The sequence below is a fragment of the Xylaria bambusicola genome (genome assembly GCF_022495145.1).
Source record: "Xylaria bambusicola strain CBS 139988 unplaced genomic scaffold F5B22scaffold_4, whole genome shotgun sequence".
NCBI lineage: Eukaryota > Fungi > Ascomycota > Sordariomycetes > Xylariales > Xylariaceae > Xylaria > Xylaria bambusicola.
Genome location: NW_025953557.1, coordinates 189,619 through 210,417, shown reverse-complemented (window position 1 = coordinate 210,417; position 20,799 = coordinate 189,619). Strand labels below are relative to the sequence as shown.

The window sequence follows — 20,799 nt, the reverse complement described above, 5'->3', positions numbered from 1 at the left end:
TCGCAGAATATCTATTTTCACGAATAGGCTAGGACTCCTGGTTTCTATAGATGCTTTTCGGATAGCAGGAAAGATGACTCATTAGCCACTGGAACTAGCAGTCTATTTGTTCAAAGGATGGAAATGATAGCGAGTAATTATAGATATACCAGAGCATTGAATAGACAAGACATGAAAATGCTTGTCGCCACAAGGTTATATATCAAGCGGCGAGCTTGCGAAGAGAACTCTGGTTCCTCAGCACATGTAGCGGAGGTTCAGCGGCATGACTGGTTGAGGTGTTAGAGCTTTGAAAGCAAGGGACAAAGTGTATAGGATGAGTACAAATAGCATCATTCAGAACAGAAGGAGGCGGGAGTTGATTGAGCCTTTCAACTTTAGGCACCGCTGTCTTCGGAAACGGAGTCAAGTCGCGGAGTGATACAGCCAATTAACCGATCCACCATTTGCACCACACTACCATGCTGAGTCAGCGGAGAGTGCTTTAAAATATCTATCTACCGTAGCCTATAATGACCAATTGGCGTTGATGACGCATTATAATAGATATATAAGATGTTAGAGTCTTATCTTCGAAGAACAGTATGCGTTGTTTCTTAATACCAATTTTTCTCGATTCTTCTGAAAGGGTCTGGAGCATAAAGACTGATGATCTCTACGGTATACCTACAAATCCCTCTGTTACTTTTAGATCAAACAGATCTATACTAGCCATCGTTACGACTAAGCTCAATAAGGTGAGTATTTAGTCAGATGCTGGCGAAACCGTAGCCGTTGTCCGTTTCTTAGCTCTCTCGCGATGGTGAAGGAACCGAATAGTGAATGCAGTAACTATAAGGCCAGCCGCAAGGAATACCTGGGTGATGAAGCCTTTTTGGTATCGGGGCGCCTCAACTTGCTGCCAAACGATAAGAGGCAACCATGCTTGCACCACATACGCGAACTGGTTCATGGACGCTGTCACGAAGGCTCGCTCCTCGTTGTCTTCGCTGCAAATTTCGTGAGCCCATGCGAACGTCAAGCCGCTAATTCCGCCGCTGATGTTCCCAAGGATGTAGGACCCCCACTTCCAGCCGTTTGGGATGTTCCATACGGCAAGACTTGTCCCGGTTGCAATGTTGACAAGCCCGGCAAAAAGCATAGGGGGCCATCTCGCCCCCCTGAATACTGAGTCTGAGGTCCAGGCGTAGATGTATGTGAAAACCACGGCAACCGCTGAGGCAATAGTGGGATAGACGTTGACGGCTGTAATAGGATAACCCTCTGATTTTAGCCATAATGCAAAGGCTGGCTGACTGCCATAGCCAGTTCCGTTGTTGAAAAAAATGTAGAGGAGAACGAGTGCGTAGATATGCCATGATGAGAAGATCTTCTTGAACTTTGCCTTCGTTAGTTTGCCCCTTTTTGCGCGCCCTTCTAACGCCATCCTCTTATTAGCCATGACGATGTCTTCTTTTGTTAGCCACCATGACTTGGTAATCTCTGGGACGTCTGGGAATAGAAAGAAGCCAGAAATGGCTATTGGCAGTGAGATCACCGTGTTGATGATGAACAGCCACTGCCAGCCGTGAAATCCGCCTACGCCTTCAAGACGATACACAGCTGCAATCAGGTAGCCAGAAAACATAGTCCCAATAGCACCACTTGAGTGAAAAATGCAAGAGCGTTTGGCCAATTCATCCTTCCGGTACCAGCTTCCGATGACATACTGCATTCCGGGATAGAATGCGCTCTCGGCTAGACCAATAAAGAATCTCAAAACATATATCTGGGTAGCTGTTGTACACTTGGCCAGCAGAATCGTAAGGACAGACCATAGTACCTCAAGAGAAGGGATCCAAATTGATGGACGGATCTTTGTCAAGACCAGGTTACTTAGTTCGTTAGCAGGGACTCTCAGACATATTACGGATCTCCTACCTTGGTATTTCCCCGACAACATAGCCTACAGTCCAGGCTGTTGTTATGTAATTGAGCTCATTCCCATTTAGTCCTAAATCTTCTTTCATGCCGGAAACGAAGGCACTATTGATGTTGACTTGATCAAGATATTTGATGAAATACCCGAGGGAGGCAAGAGTCAGAACGATGGCATCTCTGTTTACAAAATTATAGTGTTAGCGAAAATACTAGATGAAGTAAGAGTTCGCCTCATCTCTCGGAGACACGCAGTATGATGAGCTCCGAAATATGACGAACGGGGAATAGATAATTCTACGGAGACTGACAACTTGGTGAGAAAACGTCGCTCTTCCGGTGACTTGTCGAATGTGTCCCAGATATAAGACCGCCATGTCCTCTTTGGATTGGTAGCTATGAGAGTTGCTTCTTCGTGTACACTTCCATCCGTGGACTTTCCACCATCATTCTCAGTAGCTGCAGTTTTAGTATCAGCGTCCATGGTGTTGTACGAAGGGTGAGGTTTCGTGCCGCTCATTTTGCTTGGGTGTTGTCTGAATCACCTTTAAAGGTGATCTTCTTTCGCAACTGAGGATCAACATTGAGGGAGTTAAAGACGATACGGAAGTCATATCTATTATGCAGCTCGATTTCGTCATAAGCCCATGTCAATTCGTGAGCTCGAAGCTAATGCCAGTACTGTCGGTTATGGAGTTAGACGCCCACTACTGACATGATCGGCCCATGACATTGAGGTATCTTGACCCGGTAACTCCCGGGCACAAAGAGCCCTCTCAAGTTTGAATGAGAACGGCTTTCCTTGTGAGCTCCAGAAATGGTAGCCTTGATCAAGGATGGATGTTCCGTTCGTATCATGCCTTAGCTACAGATGATTGGTTGTGGCGCCGTTTTGTCAATGACACCAGTTTTATCTACATCGCGTCATTGTCTCTTCACCCAAGAATCGGTTGATAATCCGGGCCAGACCTTGGAGATTAACGCAAACCCGTATAGTAACACACGCGAAGGTGGGGTGTGTGGTCGCATCATGTTGAATATATATCACGAATGATGCGGGGGGCCAATCATGGGCCCGAAACACCGGCGTCGGCGCCGTTTTGGTTGCGCCATCGGTTTATCAGGCGATCGTAGTGATGGAAGGCACGAGACGACACGCATTATCCGCAGTGCGAAGTTGGGGGCCTCACGCATGATTGGAAAAAGATTTCCTTCTCAATAGTTTGATTATTCAGCGACATTATCCCGGCATCGCTGGACGATGAGCGTGTGAGGCACCGATAACATGTATAAGAGAGAACAGATCTCCGAGTGGCTTAAAGATAGTACCTAATGAACAGCATCATCTACAATCCAAAGAGACACTCTCTTGGCATAATCCGCGTTCTAGTCATATTTCTTCATTAATCTTGTTTCAAATCATGGCGCCTGCACCGATCGATGACCGGATTATTGACGTGGCCGAGCCCATCAAGGATACTCTAGGGCTCCCGGAGACTGCTGCTTTACGACTTAAGAAAGGCGGTGTCGACCTTTCCCAGGGGTATCCATACCGACCATCTAGACCACTTTACTTGCAAGATGTCCTCGAAATTCGGAACAAGGAATGGGTCCATAACGATGCTGGAGCTCGGGCCGACAAGTCAAAGTCGGCTCTGTTCTCAGCCGCGACCAAAGTCACAGATCTCACGACACATATCGGCACCGAGATCGAAGGACTTCAGCTTAAAGACCTCACAGACCAGCAAAAGGACGAACTTGGGCTCCTGATTGCTGAGCGAAGTGTAGTCTTTTTCCGTAACCAGGATATATCCCCTCAGCAACAACTCGAATTAGGGAAATACTACGGCGTGCCTGAGATCCATGTAAGACATGATCTTTCTCACTCTAGACAATGCCACAACTAACTCATGGATTCAATTCGTTAGCCTCAAGTTACGCAGGTGCCGGGTGAGCTTGGTATAACAGTGATCTGGCCAGATCTACAGGCAACGGAACGATCTGCTAAGTGAGTGAAATAGAGTCTCACAACTCGTCTTATTCTTTGAACTTGGAGAGCATAAGCTGCTAGATTACGCCGCTCTTGCTTTCTAGAGTCACAGAATATGACTTTGGGTCGTTTATGCCATTGCAGTGGTTACTGACTTAAACTTTTCACAGCTTCCGCAACCCCGGTGGTGCATCGCGTTGGCACACTGACCTAGTTCATGAGCTACAACCAGCGGGGATAACTCACCTACACAATGATACAGTTCCACCCGTCGGCGGTGACACGCTCTGGGCAAGCGGCTACGCTGCGTACGAGAAGCTGTCTCCAGGTTTCCGCAAGATCATCGACGGCAAATACGCTGTATACAGGTCCGCACACGCCTATCTTGACCGCAACGACCCGGAAGCCGGTCCAAAGTACATCGAGCGCGTTCACCCGCTCGTCCGTGTCCATCCGGCTACAGGCTGGAAAGCGCTCTGGGTCAACCGTGCGATGACGGATCGGATTGTGGGATTGGACCGTCCGGAAAGCGACGCCATTCTGAATTACCTGTACCATGTGTACGAGACCAATGTCGATATCCAGCTCCGGTTCAAATGGACACCTGGAACGAGTGCTCTGTGGGATAACAGGTGAGACTACCCTTCGTAAATGTGTGCTGTCTGCGAGAAAACTTTCATTGTGACTGACGAGGACTGCCTGGTTCAGAATCACCATTCACAATGCCAGCTGGGACTACGGTGGTCGCCACCCGAGGCACGGAACACGTGTCACCTCGCTCGCCGAGAAGCCGTTCTTTGACCCTTCCGCCCCGACCCGGCGGGAAGCTCTTGGCTTGTTGGATGCGAGCGAGTTGCGCGAGAAAGAGCAGGAGATTGACGGGCCATTGTAAGGCGAGATGAGAGAAATTCGAAGTGGTTGCTTGTAGAAGAGGCGAGATCTGGTTGCTGCAAAGTTGAGCATTAGCCGTTAGGTGTCCAAAGTATACTAGCAAATTAGTTTGATAATGACAAGTAATACTATTTTACTTATTATTCTATGGCTCCCTACCTAAAATTTGTGCGGAGATTTAACCCCAACCTCTCCATCGTTATTATTAAGATGGTGAGGTGACGACGAGAACGGAACTTCCGCGGTGGCCCACGTCGTTGATATTTGTACGCTTGGCTGTACTTACTTCACTCGATGAATAATCTAATAGATACCAAATCAGACGTCGGCTAACTCAACGCCCGACCAAATTAGACATCACGGGAATATCTCTTCGAATGACAAGTGCGGACACAGATGGAAAAACAAGTATATATATAAGCAAGAGTTTCCATTTGATAGTAAGCAGTTGACTGTTAGTTTCGGGTTGTCAATCTTGTCGTCCAACATCTTTTACCATGCCCGCTATAGGTCTACCGACTATTGTTATCGTTCCTGGCGCATTTTGCAAGCCGGACATATTCGATTCTCTCTTAACATACTTGAAGGCAGCTGGATTCACAACCCATCTAGGGCCGATTCCCAGCTGTGATCCAGCCGACCCAACTGTCGCAACCTGCGAAGCCGATAGTACATCTCTGCGAAATGAAGTCCTTGTACCTCTGCTAGCTAAGGGTGAGGACATCGTCGTCTTCGCTCACTCCTACGGGGGCACAGTAGCCGGTAGTGCGATCAAGAATCTTGACAAGGATACCCGTAAGAAAGAGGGTAAGGCCGCCAGCATAATCGGACTGATATACCTTGCCGGTATCATTTCACTAGAGGGAGAGACGGTATTGCAGGCAGTGGGAGGTTCTTTACCGCCATTCATAAAGATAGACAAGGTAAGATCGTCTGCCCAGTCATAACTAAACCCGGAATCAACTAACGCGCGTATGCTTAATAATCAGCCAGCCAAGGGTCTTTCGGTTATTGAACCGGTGATGGAAACTCTATATAACGATTGTGACCTAGTCCTTGAGCCCTAGTTATCTAAACATATGAGCCCTCACGCTCTTCTGGCCTTTAATTCCCCTGCTCTGGCGCCAGGATGGGCAGACAGTGGCTTCGAGGGGAAAAGAGCTTACATACGTACTGTCAAAGACTTATGCAATCCCTTGTGGCTGCAGGATGTTTGGCTTGAAAAGTCAAAGGTGGAATGGGATGTCACTAATCTAGATACGGGCCATATGCCGTTCCTGAGCAGACCCGAAGCATTGGCGGCGGAAATCGTGAGGCTCAGTACTGGCTTGTTAGCAGCTTGATCCTATTCAGAGCTGGTAATTGAATCGTTTAGCCGGTCTCATTTAATTCGTAATCGAGCCATGGAGATGCTAGATTTCGGACAAGCTTCTGTTCATTCTATGCACATCTATCAATCGCTTTTCCAGACACAATATGAATCACCAATATACGACAATGCCATCAGCTCTAAATCATGTTCGCCTGCAAAACTGCTGTGTTATCTCATCTAAGCTAGGTCGATGGTCCAATCGGCCCCAACTCTGGCTCCAACGCGTCCAATAATGGCAAAGGCACCTCGGGTGGCATCGCCTTTGAAGTACTCCAAATTCACTGTAGACTGTTTTCCTTCAGTTTCTAGTTGCACCTCCTTTTTGTTGGCCCAAGACGAAGGGGCGCCAACTATAATAATCTTGTCGACGGCGACATCGTGCATATTCTTCAGCCAGTCGCCCTCTTTTACGCTATCCGTATCACGGCCATCGATTTCAGTCGAGGTAATTCTAGACCCCTCCAACTTGAAAGTACGATGGATGTATTGACCTTTTTGATAATCGAATGAATCACCGTCGTCAATGTATAGTTGACCCTCAGCTGTGCCGTCCTTGCCAACTGCCACCACTAGCGTGTAATCGTCAAATCTCATCAGTTGAACAGAACGACGAGGAATGTCTCGACGAGGGAATATGTGACCACCCTGCATCAAGACAGGGATGCTCTCGATAGGAGCATCTATCGTAAGCGTCTTCCCCTTCGCTGTGGGTAGCTTTTGGTACGAGAAGTAGTTATAATAGACCTCGTCATCCGGGATATAAATGTCTTCGGTGATCTTACCCTTCTCAACCACAGGCTTAACAAGGATTCCAGTTGAACCTACAAAGAACTGGTTGTCAACGCCAAAACTGCCTTCGTTGTTAGGATGCGTCCAGTACATTGGTCGTATGATCGGACTGCCATCCTGATGTGCTTGATGGAAGGCAGTATACCAAGATGGTATCAAGCTATAACGAAGACGAAGCGCTGACGTGACAATAGCTCGATACGGCTCTGGAAGCAGGTAAGGCTCTCGGCGTCTGGCATCAATGTGCGCATGACCGCGGAAAAATGGATAGAAAGCACCGGCCTGGTACCAACGACTCTGTAACTCGGCTTCAGGGTTGCCGAAAAATCCGCCTACATCAGCTCCAGCAAAGGGGAATCCTGATACGCCCTGGTTTAAAATCATAGGGATCGAGGCTCCTAAGTGTTCCCAGTTTGCTTGATTATCACCAGTCCACATAGCGCCCACGCGCTGTGAACCTGCGTAGAAGGACCGAGTGAGAGCAAACGGGCGACGAAGTTCTCCCTTCTTACGGGACACAAGAGCTTCATAGGTGGCATTGTGAAACGTCATACCGTTGATGTTGTGAACGTCCCGGTGTTCCCAAGAACCAAAGTGTAGATTGTCTTTAGGCATTGTCACCTCCGGGCCATTGAACACTGATGGCTCGTTCATGTCATTCCATAGCCATGTGTTTTCCATGGTCCCCTTGAACTTGTCATATTTAAATAGAGATTTCCACCATTTGATAGCAGATGGATTGAAGCAGTCGACCCACATAGACGAGCCAGGCCAACACCAGCCATCAAAGTCCTTGCCCTCCTTATTCTTGACGGCCAGGCCGTTTGCTTTGAGTTCGTCAACCACGGAATAGCTACCCGTGTTCTTGATATGAGGGTCAATGATGACGACCAATTTTCTCCCGTGGGCATCTAGCTGCTGTCCCATCGATATCGGATCCTTGAACATGTCTTTATCCCACGTGAAATACTTCTTTTCATCGGTGTATTCAATGTCAAGCCAGATGACATCATAAGGGATTTGATGACGATCCATCTTCCGGTCAACTTCCTTCACGTCATCATCGGATACGTAATTCCAGCGACATTGGTGGTACCCTATGGAGAACTCCTGAGGCATCGCAGTCGTACCCGTAAGCTCTCCAAAAGCTTTATTTATTTCCCCAGGCGTAGGGCCCAAGAAGACGAAAAGATCCATCAGACCTGATTCAGAAATCCAATGGGTTTCGGTGTTAGTCTTAGCCCCTTTCCCGAGAGCTAGCGGGTTCGTCGATCCCTTGGATTTCGTGATATCAATCCAGGTCTCTGCTGCATTGAGCCAAAATACTGCAACGGTGGAGTCTTTTTTGTGAGCCTGCATTAAAGGAATAGCTCCGTATAGGGTCATAGGACTGTCTAGGATGTATTCAAAAACATCTGAGTTATACAGCCTATACGGCTCGGCGTAAGCCCCGTCACCGCCCCTAGTCTCCTTGAGTGACAGTGGACCAGCATGCTCCGGGATGCCATAGACATGTTCATAGCCAAAGAAGGTTATGTCGAGGGCAACACTCTCAGGGCCACGGGGTTTAGAGTCAGTGTTTCCGCCGAAAGACTCATCCCACCAAGTGCTCTCATCCTCAATTGCTGACGGAACAGGTTCCTCTTTGTTCTCATCGTTATTTTCTTCGCCCTCCTTCCTATCCTCGGCGGCTGGCTTCTCCACCTTGGGTCGCCAATGCTCTAGATTCATCAAACCCCGGTCATTGAGTTTGAGTTGAGCGGAGCCATCGCGCTTGAATTCGATGGAGTAAGGGTTGTAGCTGATACTGGCCTCGAATGCGAAGTTGGGACCGTACTGGATCTTAATACCGGCGTTGCCATTATGGACAATTTTGGCATCGACATCAACCGTTATCCCACCAACAATTGCCCATTTCTCGGCCTCATTATACCGTTCCTTCCTCGCCTGGCTGCCGTGTCGAAGCTCAATGTCCTTCTCCTGTCGTCGTTTCTCATCGACGGTTACGCGAGCAGTTCCAGACTTGTGGAAAGCAACAGTCAGGGGTAATTCGACAGTGGTGCCCTGATCGTCGATCGTTTTGAGGATGGTGGCATGGAATACGCCGTCTTTAAACGAGGCTTCGGTAGGAACAATTGTGTATGGTACCTGCCATGACGATCCCTGTGCCAAAGCTTTGTCGGCGTAATCTCTGTTTCGTTTACAAAATCCTGATTGATGGCATTTCTTGAAGTCGTTCTCCTTTACCGCAACTGCATGAGGAGAAACTTTAGCAACGAGGAATCCAAGGCAGGGCAAGGTAATGGGTGCGATAGGGATAAGGGGATGATGGGAAAAACAACGTACCTCCTGATGTAAACAATGAAAATAGGACCCCTAATGCGCACAACAAAGCTAGCCAGCTCGAGAAGGGCTGGCTCGATGTGCGCATCTTGAATCCTTAAGGGATCCCCCAGAAAACTGGGGGTGGAGTTGAAGGTCGAAGGTGTCACACAAGGCGAGTTACAGCCAGCTGAGCAAAATCATCGAGTTCTCAACCACCTGAAGCAATTATATGAAAGGAGGCTTGATCACTTCGGCCTGGTGCGGGCAATTGGCGAAGAATTATAAGGAGAAAGTAATAAGAGGAGGATGTGTAGGATGTAGGGTGTTGGGAAATGGGAAGCTCTGACAAGCTGTCAAGTACCTAAGCGCCTGTACCTGGCAAGTACCGGCTAGTGGAAGCCTACCTATAATTTGGAAGTTGTCCTACTGCGCCCAGATGCTTAGGCTAAGTAGGTTGACAAGCCACAATTTGGAGAGGGTAGCAGCCACAGATACTTGAGGATACTTACCTATCCATTTTAGTCGTACTAGGTACTTTATTGAGTAACTGTGTAGGTAACTGGCTGGTCTGGCATTTAACGAAGCTGGTTTTCAGGCCACTATAATCCAATTGGTGACAACTAACAACGAGCTTCGAAGTCGGTATGCCCTCGTTTGGTCGGTTGAATATAAGATATGTGATGGGTTTATGAAGCTTTCTTTTTCACATCGACATCACACTGGAAGCAAGGCCGTATTTGCCTCGCACAAAGTACAATATCAGAGAGAGCGCCAGTGAGCTACCCGCCAGCTACCTACCTACCTACCTACATATGTACATAGGTACCAAACTTGAAACCTGGAAAAACGACCTAACCCAAGACGAACTCGACTTCGAAATGGACAAAAAGCACAGTCGTCCTACCCCTCCACAGCGCTCCAGCATAGCATTGGCCAATCAACGACCGCCAAAGCATCAAGTGCAACCCCGCCAAGGCATCCGTCACCCCGCTCTGTGTTTTCTTCACCTCCGTCTGGCTTATATTTTTTCTGTTTTTTCTCCTTCCCTGGCAAATCCACCATCGTCCCGGCTGGAGTTTTCCCCAAAGCGTCAAACACGACTATCACGTCTATAAAGGAGCTATCAGCGGCTTCTTTACCTCCTCACACCTCGAGCCCGACCTACTTGTCTCTCCCGTAGAGCCTCCATCAACAACCCCTTCAACCCCACCTCCCATAACTCACGACAAGATGTCTACCGAGCAGACGTAAGTAGTCAGCTGCATTGGGTAGACTTGAATCCCAACTCAGAGGTACAGGCACCACTAACCTCCCGGCTCTAGTTTCATCGCTATCAAGCCTGACGGCGTCCAGGTACTATCTCTTCGTCTTAACAGGAGCTGATGAGCCCTGCCACTAACATCTATTCTAGCGTGGCCTTGTTGGCCCCATCATTTCCCGCTTCGAGAACCGAGGGTAAGTTTGAAAATGTATTTTAGGCATAATTCAAGCTAACAATGTGTTTTCAGCTACAAACTTGTTGCCATCAAGCTCACCACCCCCGGCAAGGCCCACCTCGAGCAGCACTGTACGATTGCCCTATCTATCCCTAATCGTTCTCCCCGACTAAAGTAGAATCTCATAGATGCCGACCTTAAGGACAAGCCTTTCTTCGCTGGCCTTGTTGAGTGTATGTGAAGACCGTCTGCAAGCCGCTATCACTATATGCGTTAACTCATTGGGCATTATAGACATGAACAGCGGCCCCATCTGCGCCATGGTCTGGGAGGGCCGTGATGCTGTCAAGACTGGCCGAAGTACGTAACCCTCAAGCTATATATCAACCAATGAGGCCGTAAGAACCTGAGCTAACATCCAAATAGCCCTCCTTGGTGCCACCAACCCCCTCGCCTCCCTTCCTGGCACCATCCGTGGTGATTTCGCCATCGATGTCGGACGTAACGTCTGCCACGGCTCCGACAGCGTCGAGAGCGCCCAAAAGGAGATTGCTCTCTGGTTCAAGGAGGGCGAGCTCCAGAGCTGGAAGAGCGCCCAGGCTAGCTGGATCTACGAGAAGCCTTAAGTGCTCTCAGCAGCAAAATTTGCGCACATACGTCAGAGAGCAACAAGTGCTGTAGTAACTCTACTAGGCATTGTCTAAGCCCGACAGAACGTGCGAATACGGCAAAAACAAAACAAATACAAGAGGAGTTCATATCCCTTCATCCACTCTTAGAAAACCGCGTGAGATGGTGTTCGCAATAGAATGCAATGTGAAGTCCCTATATCCTATTCAGCTTCGTTTTCTTCGTATCGCTTGTCGTAGTCCAATAAGACTTCTTGCAAGCCAAGGCGTCAACCATAAGCTGAGCGCTACGCGCGGCACCAGCAATATTTTGGTAATGGTATAGGCGGCTGCAATCTGAATACCAATCTTGTAGCCCTTTTCAGTATTATCGACCGTAGCAGCGTGCTTTACCTTCCGCCACACGGCCGCCGCTGTATTGCTCTCTCCCCCGCTGGTAACTCTTTCGCTCGAAGCACTAGACGCAGAATTGCCAACCGGGGTATTTTCATCTTCTCGCCTAGAGAATCTCCCAAACCAACCCCCTTTCCCCTCGCGGCTTTCGCGCTCCTTTTCCCTCTCCACCTCCTCCCTCAACTCGCTCTCCAGCACCTCCTCCCCATCCGCACTCCCGTGCTTATCCTCGCCTCCCAGCCCAAACCAATTCTTCCTCCGGAAATAAGGCACGTACTTCTTCAATCCGTCCTCGGCCCATGCGGCAAAGGGCCCGAGCACCCAGCTCGTGGGCACCCAGTCCAGAGCGTGGAAGGCGTACGTGAGACCAAAGATGGGGAGGATGGCGGTTATCTCGTGAAGCACGAGGAAGGCGCCGACGTGCGAGAGGGGCGCAGAGCGCAGGTTGTGCAGAGATGTCTGGAGACGCTTTGGGAGGAAGCGGGAGGCGCGTGTCAGGATTTGCGATATGCGGTTCGTCTGCGCTGTTGGTTGTGAGGGGTTTGGGGCGGTGGAGGAGGAAGGGGGTTTTGGATTGGTCGATTGGAAACGTATATGACTGCGTATTTTCGCTTGAGGTTTGAAGCGGTGGATAGAAGGTCGTGGCGTGCGCGCTGTTGTGCGCTTGAGGATGGCTGCTGCTTGCCGCTGCCAGAGCGCATCGAGGACTGGCATTGCGCTGCAAGCTACGACGACGCTGTGGCGTCCCTGGCGCTTAGGCGAAATGTCGATTTCAATTACTAGCGATTGAGCTCTTGTTTTGCTGTCTGGATATTGAAATTCTGTATCGGCTCCGACGTAGACTAGATCTAGTATGACTAGGTAGCATAGAAAAGCCCAGAAACCTTGTCATGGACGTCATTCCAAGCGTTGCATGGGAAATGCTCTAGCAGGTGTGGGGCTAGCTCTAGTTCGTCCCAACCCCCGGCCGCGACAGCCTACCCGGTAGTTCAGGGGTCTCGCGAAGTTGGCAATACTAATTTCAAAGGAGTTGAAGTCTATCATACAACCGGATGTGAGTGTGTTTCATCCGGGAACTGTGCTGCCAGCCCTTGAACGAGCATTCCATCCGCAATAGCCTCGGTCGTCACACCGGCTTTCTCTTTAAGTACGCCAGCCTTCTGCAGAATATTGATGCACTTGGAAATAACATTGACATCCACACCCTCAGTCTTGGAGGAGAACCGAACAGTCGTCAGCCACTCGCGAGCGTCTTCGGCTGAATAATCGAGCGCTGTGCTGATGTACTCGACGGCCTCATCATGGTGGGCCTCGAAATGCTTGACGCCCTGGTCCAACTTCTTCAACAAATCCATAAGTCTCGGATCTATCTTTCCTGTCTCTCCCCCACCTAGTAAGGCCGTCGAGGCAACAATTTTCCAGCTACTCCACGGCGTGTAGATCTCGCCAATGCGACGAATCTCTCCGCTGTCGTAGTACCGCTTCGACGTGAAGTGCTCCCACATGAAGAAGTCAGCCGTACCGTTGTTGACGGCGTTACGCAAGTTGGCGAAGTTCTGAAGGACTACGAAATCCGAGTATGGGGCCGAGGAAGGCGAAAGCCAGCCCTCTTGATCGGCGAGAACGTAGCCCATAACCTGGCTGCCTGATCCCAGACGAGAAATGCCAATCTTGGAGCCTTTGAGGGATTCTACGGATGTGATCTCTGGCCGCTTGGCGCCCGTGGAAATCGCCCAACCTAAGCGGATGCGTATTAGCTCCATTCAATCACATCCTGGTATATCAAGGTTATCAACAGGAGTTTTTAGATCTTACATAACGGCGTCTCTACATAGGTGCCGACGATACGGTATCCGCCGTCGCCAGGGGTGTCCTCTTTGCCAAGGCCGGCGACCCATGCCTCCGTAAGTCCAATCCCGACGTCGATTTCGCCGGCGCGAATGGCCGTAACTAACATACGAAAGCATGTCAGCTCAGTTCCTATAAGTTGCTTTCATGGATTCCGCAAGTAGAGGCAACCGCATATTCAAAGCAGGGGTTTACATACTATGACAACGATTAGCTCCAGTAGACACAATATCTTTCGATCAACGCTGGATATCGACACAGCTGGTTTTAATACATACCTCATGTGGCCGGTTCCAGAAGGAAACGGAATAAGCTGGGCATTGAGACCGAAATGCTTCTGCGCGAAGTGAAGTGGTGTGGAGAAGTGCTCCGGCACGAAGCCGATACGAATAGGAGAATCAGCCATGGCAGACAGATTGGTATGCGAGAAATGAGATGCTATTAGCGGGATACTGGACTGGCAATACCGCTTCACAGGTAGCTTGAGAACAACCCAAAAAATGAGAATTACGCGGACTCTCTGCTGCAACTATAGTTGCGTTGTTATTGCATCAGATCTCTGATGAGACACAAAGCGGGTAAAGCGGACACAGGTCGGGTAGATGCGGGCAAGACAACATGCGGGGTTGCACTATTTTAGCGACCCGGCGGGCATGTGCAAGGAAGCTTAACTACACTGCACTACGAAACTGAGAGATCACGGCCATGGGAAGTGAATCAAGAAAGAGCGTATCTACCTTAGACTCCATTCAGTAGAATTACATGAGGGCGAGCTGTGAGACATACCTACCTCAGTTATATAGGTGTTTTGGCGATGTAGCTATTGCAAACTCGACAAAACAACAGCTCATCATTTCGTCCAAGTGTAATACGTTGGCAATATCGATCTTGATGGGTATTGACAGCTCACAATTCAGCATGTTCCTTAGTGCAGTCAGCGTCTTCATTATAGGTACCAATACCTATGCTATATCTATCCCGAAGCTTTGAGCTTTTGCTCAATAGACAAGTACTAGTGTTATAACCAAGGTATAACCACTATAGAATCACTAGAAGATCAGGCTATAACGATAGGATAGACAAGATGCACAGGATAAACAGGATTTATTGGTATATGAGGATTTGGGGGAAAGGGGGGAGTACTGAGCTAACATGCAAGCCCCCAGAGGAGATGTCCACGCTCTTTGGCCTCCATAATTACATGTAGTAATAATATACATCTGTTTATATTTTTCACCCTTGCTGCCCGCTTTCGATCGATACAATAGTTTCTTTCAATAACAAGACTTCGACTTGAAATATAATTGAGCTTGCGCCAAGCTTGATTCCTTTTAATATCTTAGGCAATCGTGAAACAAGCTCATGAGTCTTGTTAATAATATATATGTTCTCTACATTCACACAGTTCGCCAGTTAACGCAAGTAGATTTCTATATTGGATGTCAATAGAGCTAAGTTAGTTTTCCTGTCCCGGGACATAATCGACGTCAAGTTGGAGATTGCTATGCACTTCATGTCTTGAACGAGGGGTGACATTAAATAGCTAGTCTTCCATGCATGCGAAATCAGAACCGGCGGGGTTCTGTCGACTCCCCTGGAGATTGGTGGGAAATTCCATCTTTAATATCTGATCCGGGAGTTGATTCGATGTCATGCAGGTCGGTGCTACCATTTACAATATCATGATCATGAGTACCTGAGATATAACAGTGACGCAACGACGCCATTAAGCTAGAAGTCGGCCTGTTATATAGGTACTCTACTACTATAATGGGAACGGAACTACTACTGACTGAATGGTTTCATCCTCAAGGACAGCGTTGTAGCTACATCTAGGGAATGCAGATCACCAAAAACAGAAGGTCAATTATGTATTTCGCCTATATAAGTAATGATCACTATAATTGATAGGCCATCATTGCAAGCAGCTTCGGAACATGCGACAAAGCGTTGTGAGGGGAACAGGAACACGAACGATACGAGCATGTGAGCCCGCGAACACAAATTACAAATTGACGGCTAGGCTCCCAGCTAGTTTGTTGTCGCCCTTTGGTGCTTGTATTTGTTGAGTCACAGTTGAAACGGCAGAAACAACATGATGATGAGTTTGAAAACAGCATTTTTAGTCTCAGCATCGGCTGTATTAGCGCTTGAATGGTCCGATGGTACAGGCAAGCTACCTGCACTAGGTTGGAATTCATGGAATGCCTACCATTGCGATATTAATGAGACTCGAATTCTCGACGCTGCTAATGCCATTGTTAAATTTGGCTTCAAGGTACTCTTGACCTTCTTTTTCCTCTTCGTTGTCATAGTACAGTGCTAACATATTACACAAGGATGCCGGTTACGAGTATGTCAACATAGATGATTGCTGGTCAGTCAAAACTGGCCGTGATAGGAGGACGCAGCAACTGGTCCCCGATCCTAAAAGGTTCCCTAGCGGCATATCTGGAGTCGCCAACAAGATTCATGCTTTGGGTTTGAAAATTGGCATATATAGCAGCGCCGGAACAAGGACATGTGCTGGCTACCCTGCCAGCATTGGATACGAAAGCATCGATGCGGCTACCTGGGCAGCCTGGGGAATTGATTGTAAGTCTTTCCCATTATCCAAGTTCCAAGCTGAACTGATAAAAGTTAGATCTCAAATATGATAACTGCAACGTACCGTCAAACTGGACGGATGCGTGCAATGCATGTGTCTACAATCTCAATAACCCCAACAACTATGTCAATGGGACATGCGTCAACTCCGGCAACTATTGCCCTGGCGGGTACGACTACACCAGATCCAACTCTGCCAAGCGCTATGCCATTATGAGAGATGCCCTCCAAGCGCAGAACCGGACAATTCAATACGCCCTTTGTTCATGGGGAAGCGCAGGAGTCGAGCAATACGGGAACGCAACAGGAAACTCGTGGAGAATGAGCGACGATATCCAAGGTTAGTTAAATCCCGACTAAGATTCTACCTAGGGGGAAAGCAGAGGAATAAGTGAAAAGCCACCATCTAATCGCATCACGCAGATGGATTTAAATATGTGACATCTATACTCAACATGAACTCATTCAACTTGAACGACGTCGACTTTTGGGGCCATCCCGACGCAGACAGTATGCTAACCCTGGAGTCCTTTTCTTTCTATTCTAGCCACTCCTATTAGAGCCGCAAGCATGTCTTGGAAGTCTAAATAACTCCCGAAACCCGTTTCTGTTTGATGTAGAGGAGTAATATACTAACTCCAGCAAATTATAGTGCTAGAAGTCGGAAACGGCGGGCTTAGTGTCGCAGAAGAACGCACACACTTTGCCTTTTGGGCCGCTATGAAGAGTCCATTGCTCATCGGTACCAACCTTTACGCTGCGTCAGACGAAGCCAAATCCATTCTCCTGAACAAGTATCTACTGGCCTTCAACCAAGACAATGTCTACGGCGCCCCTGCAAAGCCCTGGAAATGGGGTACCAACCCGGACTTCACCTTCAACGCTACAAATCCGGCAGAGTTCTGGTCCGGGGAAAGCCAGCAGGGTACTCTTGTGCTTATGATGAATACACTGGCAGTCAGCCGTGATATGACAGCCAATTTCGGCGAGATTCCGAGTCTTGATGCTGATGGATCGTACAAGGTACTTGATGTTTGGACGGGCGAGGACCTTGGGTCGATTACCTCTAGCCTTACGGTTAAGGTTGCTTCGCATGACACTGCCGCATTTCTATTCACTTCCGGGTTGTCTCAATAGTAAACTGGGTTGGCATCAGATTGCACAAGTCGGAGCCTAGTTACTCAAGTACCGCCTGTGTGGAATTACCAAAGCAGAAAAGTTTTCGCCTGCTGTCATATCCATTGCTCATATAGTCTAGCAAACGTCGATAACGTAGTTTTTCGGGTTCTTCCTAACGGTACTGCCCTCTTTCGTTCTCCGGCTTCTTCGAGAAAATTGCTATAAGCATTTTGTAACTTTCAGCATATAGCGAATGGCAATGTGTAGACTTTATACCTCTATGAGCTCCAATTTCAAGTTCAATACTCATAATATACGCAGCAGAGTATTCACATGGTCAGCGACCGAGATCCTCCAGTCCGTTCTTTTTGGGATTCTACATACAACGAGGTTGGCCATCCCAAGTTCTTGATACCCGGTACGAAATTGCCAGCTACATATTTGTAGCGGATAAAAAGGAGTGAGGTCGTCCAGCTGGTAGTATGGTATATGGCGCATCATGTTACAACAGAGAATTGTGAATTATTCACACAATGCATAATTACTAATAAAGTTAGAAGTGTCTGCTTGTAATTTCGTAGCTCAGCTGAATCAAAATGCTGCTGCTGCTCTTAATCGCTAGTCCAATGTATTGGCCATGATGTCCCTCACAGTCTTCTGTCCTGCTCTGGAAAACGCTTTGCAACTATATTGTAAAGTGGTCGATATGGTATACTATTGCCTCGACCTTGTTATAACCAAGGGAGCCTAGGTAGACGAGTTCGGTACGGTACCCCTCTCCGTCGCCGTCTTCTTCTGTTGTCCCGCCTGACTACTTCTCCTTAAAGATTCATGCAGTCATTGAACAATCGGTTATAAGATGAGGGTTGAAGTCGGTTGCGGACACAACACGACATTACGCGGTTTACAATGTTGAAATAGCTTGCGTTGGGACCAAGCCAGGTTATAATATACCGGGTGAAAGGTACGATCCACTCGATGAACAGGATCTCGTAGACAAGTAGGGCAACCGGGAGGCCATAGCGACGTAGTATACGGCTGGTACGGTTCAGGAATAACCGGATGATATCTTCCATGCCGTCAGTCAGCTCCTGTTGAACATATTCTAAATCCTGGACACCAAATGAGTCCCAAAAGCGGGTATTCATTTCCGGAGTGTCAGGTGATTCCGGAGGGATAGATGCCAATATAGCCGCCGTAAAAGCTGTGTTTTCGTTGAGGGTCGCGTTTCCTCCTGCTTCTTGACTACAACAAGGAGGATTGGCCGATAAGCGAAGGGCGTGGACCTCCTTCGGTTTGTATATTTTGCCTTGAAAGATGTTGGGAATCGTTGAGATCCGGTGTGACGACGCGGTGCTGGAGTAAAATGACAATTTAATATTTGGCATCGGTAGTTTAAGTGTTGCGCGACTGATGGCGGGTTGATGAATACCTATGATTTTATAAAATAGATTGATCAATAAGAACCGCCGATGGAATGGATGAAGCTATGGGCTAAACGCCTATTCCAAAGCTACCAGGCAGCATGAAAAATAAAGTAGCTCTACTGTACTTAGGAAGAGGAAGGGGGCAAATGTGAAATTCAAGGAAGCTGGAATACGACTAAGGTTCTTCCTTCGCGCAGATTCTCTGTCAGGGTCAGGTACGGCTTCTCTGTGTAGGGCATTAGGGAAGGTAGTCCCAATACCTCAACTCGGTATGCAAGCATGCATCAACAACGATAACGACAATGGAAAGGAGCATTTCAAGCATTCATTATTAACCTACCTAGGTAGGCATATCTCCCCAGGCAATGACCCTAGATTCAACCTCAAATTAGAATGGTGTCTAGTCAGATTTCTGAGCACCTACACTCGACTGAAATGTCTTTGTGGCTGAAATAGCAATGAAGTACAGAACATATCTGTTATTCAGTTACTTGATACCGTCATAACTAAGCAATATTAAAGAAAGCCTCTTACCTACGCCCCTCAGAGAAGACCGACCTTCCCCGAACAGGGAAAACTACGACAAGAATATCTGCCTTGTAAACATATTCTAAGCACAAACAAAAGGTCTTAAGGAAACCTTACGCAACGATACCACACATGACCAATGTAACGATACTCCAAAAATCAGTCCAGGAGGCACTTGATTACTTCATAATTGTTAGCATACCTTGGAGCCATAGTTACCTACCTACTCATATTCCTTCCGCTGTTGTAAATACTCGCCTTACGCTGGTATTCACGTGACTACTTGAAATAGCAACTGGAACGATTCTATACACTCTGCGATGCAGATCAGTATGGTAGACTTGTCACCTCATACGCACCTTCATAGCGCCGCTAACAGCTGATAACCATGCCATTGTAATTACAAAGGAAAATTTGTAAAAAAAAAAAAAAAAAAGGAGGGACAGCAGAATTGCGCCTAGTATGAAAGTACAGGAATTGAACCCAACCCGATTTGAACGGATGACCTTCTGGAGGCAGTAGGCTTTACTACAAGAATGAGCAGTTATCCTCTATTAACTGTAGTAAGTTTTCCGGCTGGAATCAGATGCTCTACCGCTGAGCTATGGGTCCGTTATTGATAAAGTGGCTTTACTTACATACTAAATTATGCTAGTTCCAATGACGGCTGTTCAACTGGGGCTATCATCATTCACATTAGCCGGCCAGTCACAACTCACATCCATACATGCTGTGTAGGCAAGATTTATTTATCTGTGTTGCCTTCTACGCCATTAGAAACGGGGTTTGCAGCTTGAATGATTGGCTGCAGCTTGCCAAGCGCAACCGTGACGACCTGTTTAAAGGCCTCCATCTCCTCTTCCATAGAACCGCCCAGGCCGGTGTTAGCAAAGCTAATTGAGTTTCCCACATATACGGGCATGTTTGTCTTCTTGGCCAATAACTTGGCAAGACGCGTCGTAAACTCCAGCGTTGCCTCGGTTGAGTAGATTGTCGTCGACAAAGGCTGGGCTGGATTGTATCTCTAAGTAGAGAACACGATTAGTACGTATGCGATTGAGAAGGATAGACGTAAAGCGAGCGGACTGACATCAGGCAACGCGTAGACAAATGCACCCATGGGAGCTGGCTTATCGGAGTCCTCGGCCGCCACAGTGGTGACGAACAAGAGGATAGCTTTTGACTGAACTGTTAAGCGCATATGGATCTTGGTGTCCATTCCCCGTGGTAAGGGGAAAGAAACTTGAATCGGCTCAGATGCCATGGTTTCCATGATCAAGGTACCTTGCGCTCGGAGCAGTCTAGGGTTGGGGGCGTGATTGAAGAGCTGAGTACAAGAGATAGTGAATCACCTGTCCATACCTATGTAGTATGAAGTTTTACTCGTGAGATGTAGGTAATTACTGTACATATAGGTACTCAAATCAGGTACAGTCTACATAGTAGGTAGTCTAGGTAGTCCTCTGCCAGCTTTGACACCACTGGTGCTGCTACCACTTTAGAACTACCTAGGTACATAGGAGGTAGG

General features: G+C 47.9%; 9 protein-coding genes and 1 non-coding gene across 10 annotated transcripts; 4 read left to right on the top strand and 6 right to left on the bottom strand.

The window, feature by feature from the left end:
- Positions 1-290: 290 nt before the first annotated feature.
- Positions 291-2,525, bottom strand: F5B22DRAFT_335777 (MFS general substrate transporter). The gene is made up of 3 exons (XM_047970845.1): positions 2,229-2,525; positions 1,921-2,097; positions 291-1,874 (listed from the first exon to the last, which is right to left on the bottom strand). Exons 1-3 carry the CDS (start codon positions 2,435-2,437, stop codon positions 746-748), a joined length of 1,515 nt encoding a protein of 504 aa, XP_047834724.1. The 5' UTR covers positions 2,438-2,525; the 3' UTR covers positions 291-745.
- Positions 2,526-3,093: 568 nt separating this feature from the next.
- F5B22DRAFT_589579 (alpha-ketoglutarate-dependent sulfonate dioxygenase) lies at positions 3,094-4,941 on the top strand. Its single transcript, XM_047973754.1, has 4 exons — positions 3,094-3,782; positions 3,846-3,925; positions 4,078-4,539; positions 4,616-4,941. Exons 1-4 carry the CDS (start codon positions 3,339-3,341, stop codon positions 4,797-4,799), a joined length of 1,170 nt encoding a protein of 389 aa, XP_047834723.1. The 5' UTR covers positions 3,094-3,338; the 3' UTR covers positions 4,800-4,941.
- Positions 4,942-5,295: 354 nt separating this feature from the next.
- Positions 5,296-6,141, top strand: F5B22DRAFT_633488 (Alpha/Beta hydrolase protein; the record flags this gene model as incomplete). Its single annotated transcript, XM_047976836.1, has 3 exons — positions 5,296-5,721; positions 5,788-5,817; positions 5,866-6,141. The coding sequence occupies 3 exons, from the start codon at positions 5,296-5,298 to the stop codon at positions 6,139-6,141; spliced, it is 732 nt and encodes a 243-aa protein (XP_047834722.1).
- F5B22DRAFT_335466 (glycoside hydrolase family 31 protein) lies at positions 6,129-9,743 on the bottom strand. The gene is made up of 2 exons (XM_047970844.1): positions 9,306-9,743; positions 6,129-9,211 (listed from the first exon to the last, which is right to left on the bottom strand). The coding sequence occupies exons 1-2, from the start codon at positions 9,388-9,390 to the stop codon at positions 6,348-6,350; spliced, it is 2,949 nt and encodes a 982-aa protein (XP_047834721.1). The 5' UTR covers positions 9,391-9,743; the 3' UTR covers positions 6,129-6,347.
- A 771-nt stretch (positions 9,744-10,514) lies between these two features.
- F5B22DRAFT_642376 (nucleoside diphosphate kinase) lies at positions 10,515-11,346 on the top strand (the record flags this gene model as incomplete). The annotated part of the gene is made up of 7 exons (XM_047978116.1): positions 10,515-10,531; positions 10,607-10,637; positions 10,696-10,739; positions 10,793-10,851; positions 10,909-10,953; positions 11,015-11,080; positions 11,147-11,346. 7 exons carry the CDS (start codon positions 10,515-10,517, stop codon positions 11,344-11,346), a joined length of 462 nt encoding a protein of 153 aa, XP_047834720.1.
- Positions 11,131-12,619, bottom strand: F5B22DRAFT_335366 (uncharacterized protein). The gene has a single exon (XM_047970843.1). It carries the CDS (start codon positions 12,454-12,456, stop codon positions 11,557-11,559), a length of 900 nt encoding a protein of 299 aa, XP_047834719.1. The 5' UTR covers positions 12,457-12,619; the 3' UTR covers positions 11,131-11,556.
- Positions 12,620-12,634: 15 nt separating this feature from the next.
- F5B22DRAFT_589573 (uncharacterized protein) lies at positions 12,635-13,578 on the bottom strand. The gene has a single exon (XM_047973753.1). The coding sequence runs from the start codon at positions 13,503-13,505 to the stop codon at positions 12,783-12,785; it is 723 nt and encodes a 240-aa protein (XP_047834718.1). The 5' UTR covers positions 13,506-13,578; the 3' UTR covers positions 12,635-12,782.
- Positions 13,579-15,225: 1,647 nt separating this feature from the next.
- On the top strand, positions 15,226-17,783 carry F5B22DRAFT_589568 (glycoside hydrolase family 27 protein). The gene is made up of 6 exons (XM_047973752.1): positions 15,226-15,248; positions 15,301-15,868; positions 15,930-16,185; positions 16,235-16,537; positions 16,621-16,707; positions 16,850-17,783. Exons 2-6 carry the CDS (start codon positions 15,686-15,688, stop codon positions 17,332-17,334), a joined length of 1,314 nt encoding a protein of 437 aa, XP_047834717.1. The 5' UTR covers positions 15,226-15,248; positions 15,301-15,685; the 3' UTR covers positions 17,335-17,783.
- A 1,966-nt stretch (positions 17,784-19,749) lies between these two features.
- Positions 19,750-19,883, bottom strand: F5B22DRAFT_t30. The gene has a single exon. It is a non-coding gene; the product is annotated as a tRNA-Trp (tRNA).
- Positions 19,884-20,016: 133 nt separating this feature from the next.
- Positions 20,017-20,535, bottom strand: F5B22DRAFT_642371 (uncharacterized protein; the record flags this gene model as incomplete). The annotated part of the gene is made up of 2 exons (XM_047978115.1): positions 20,017-20,295; positions 20,362-20,535. 2 exons carry the CDS (start codon positions 20,533-20,535, stop codon positions 20,017-20,019), a joined length of 453 nt encoding a protein of 150 aa, XP_047834716.1.
- Positions 20,536-20,799: the final 264 nt, after the last annotated feature.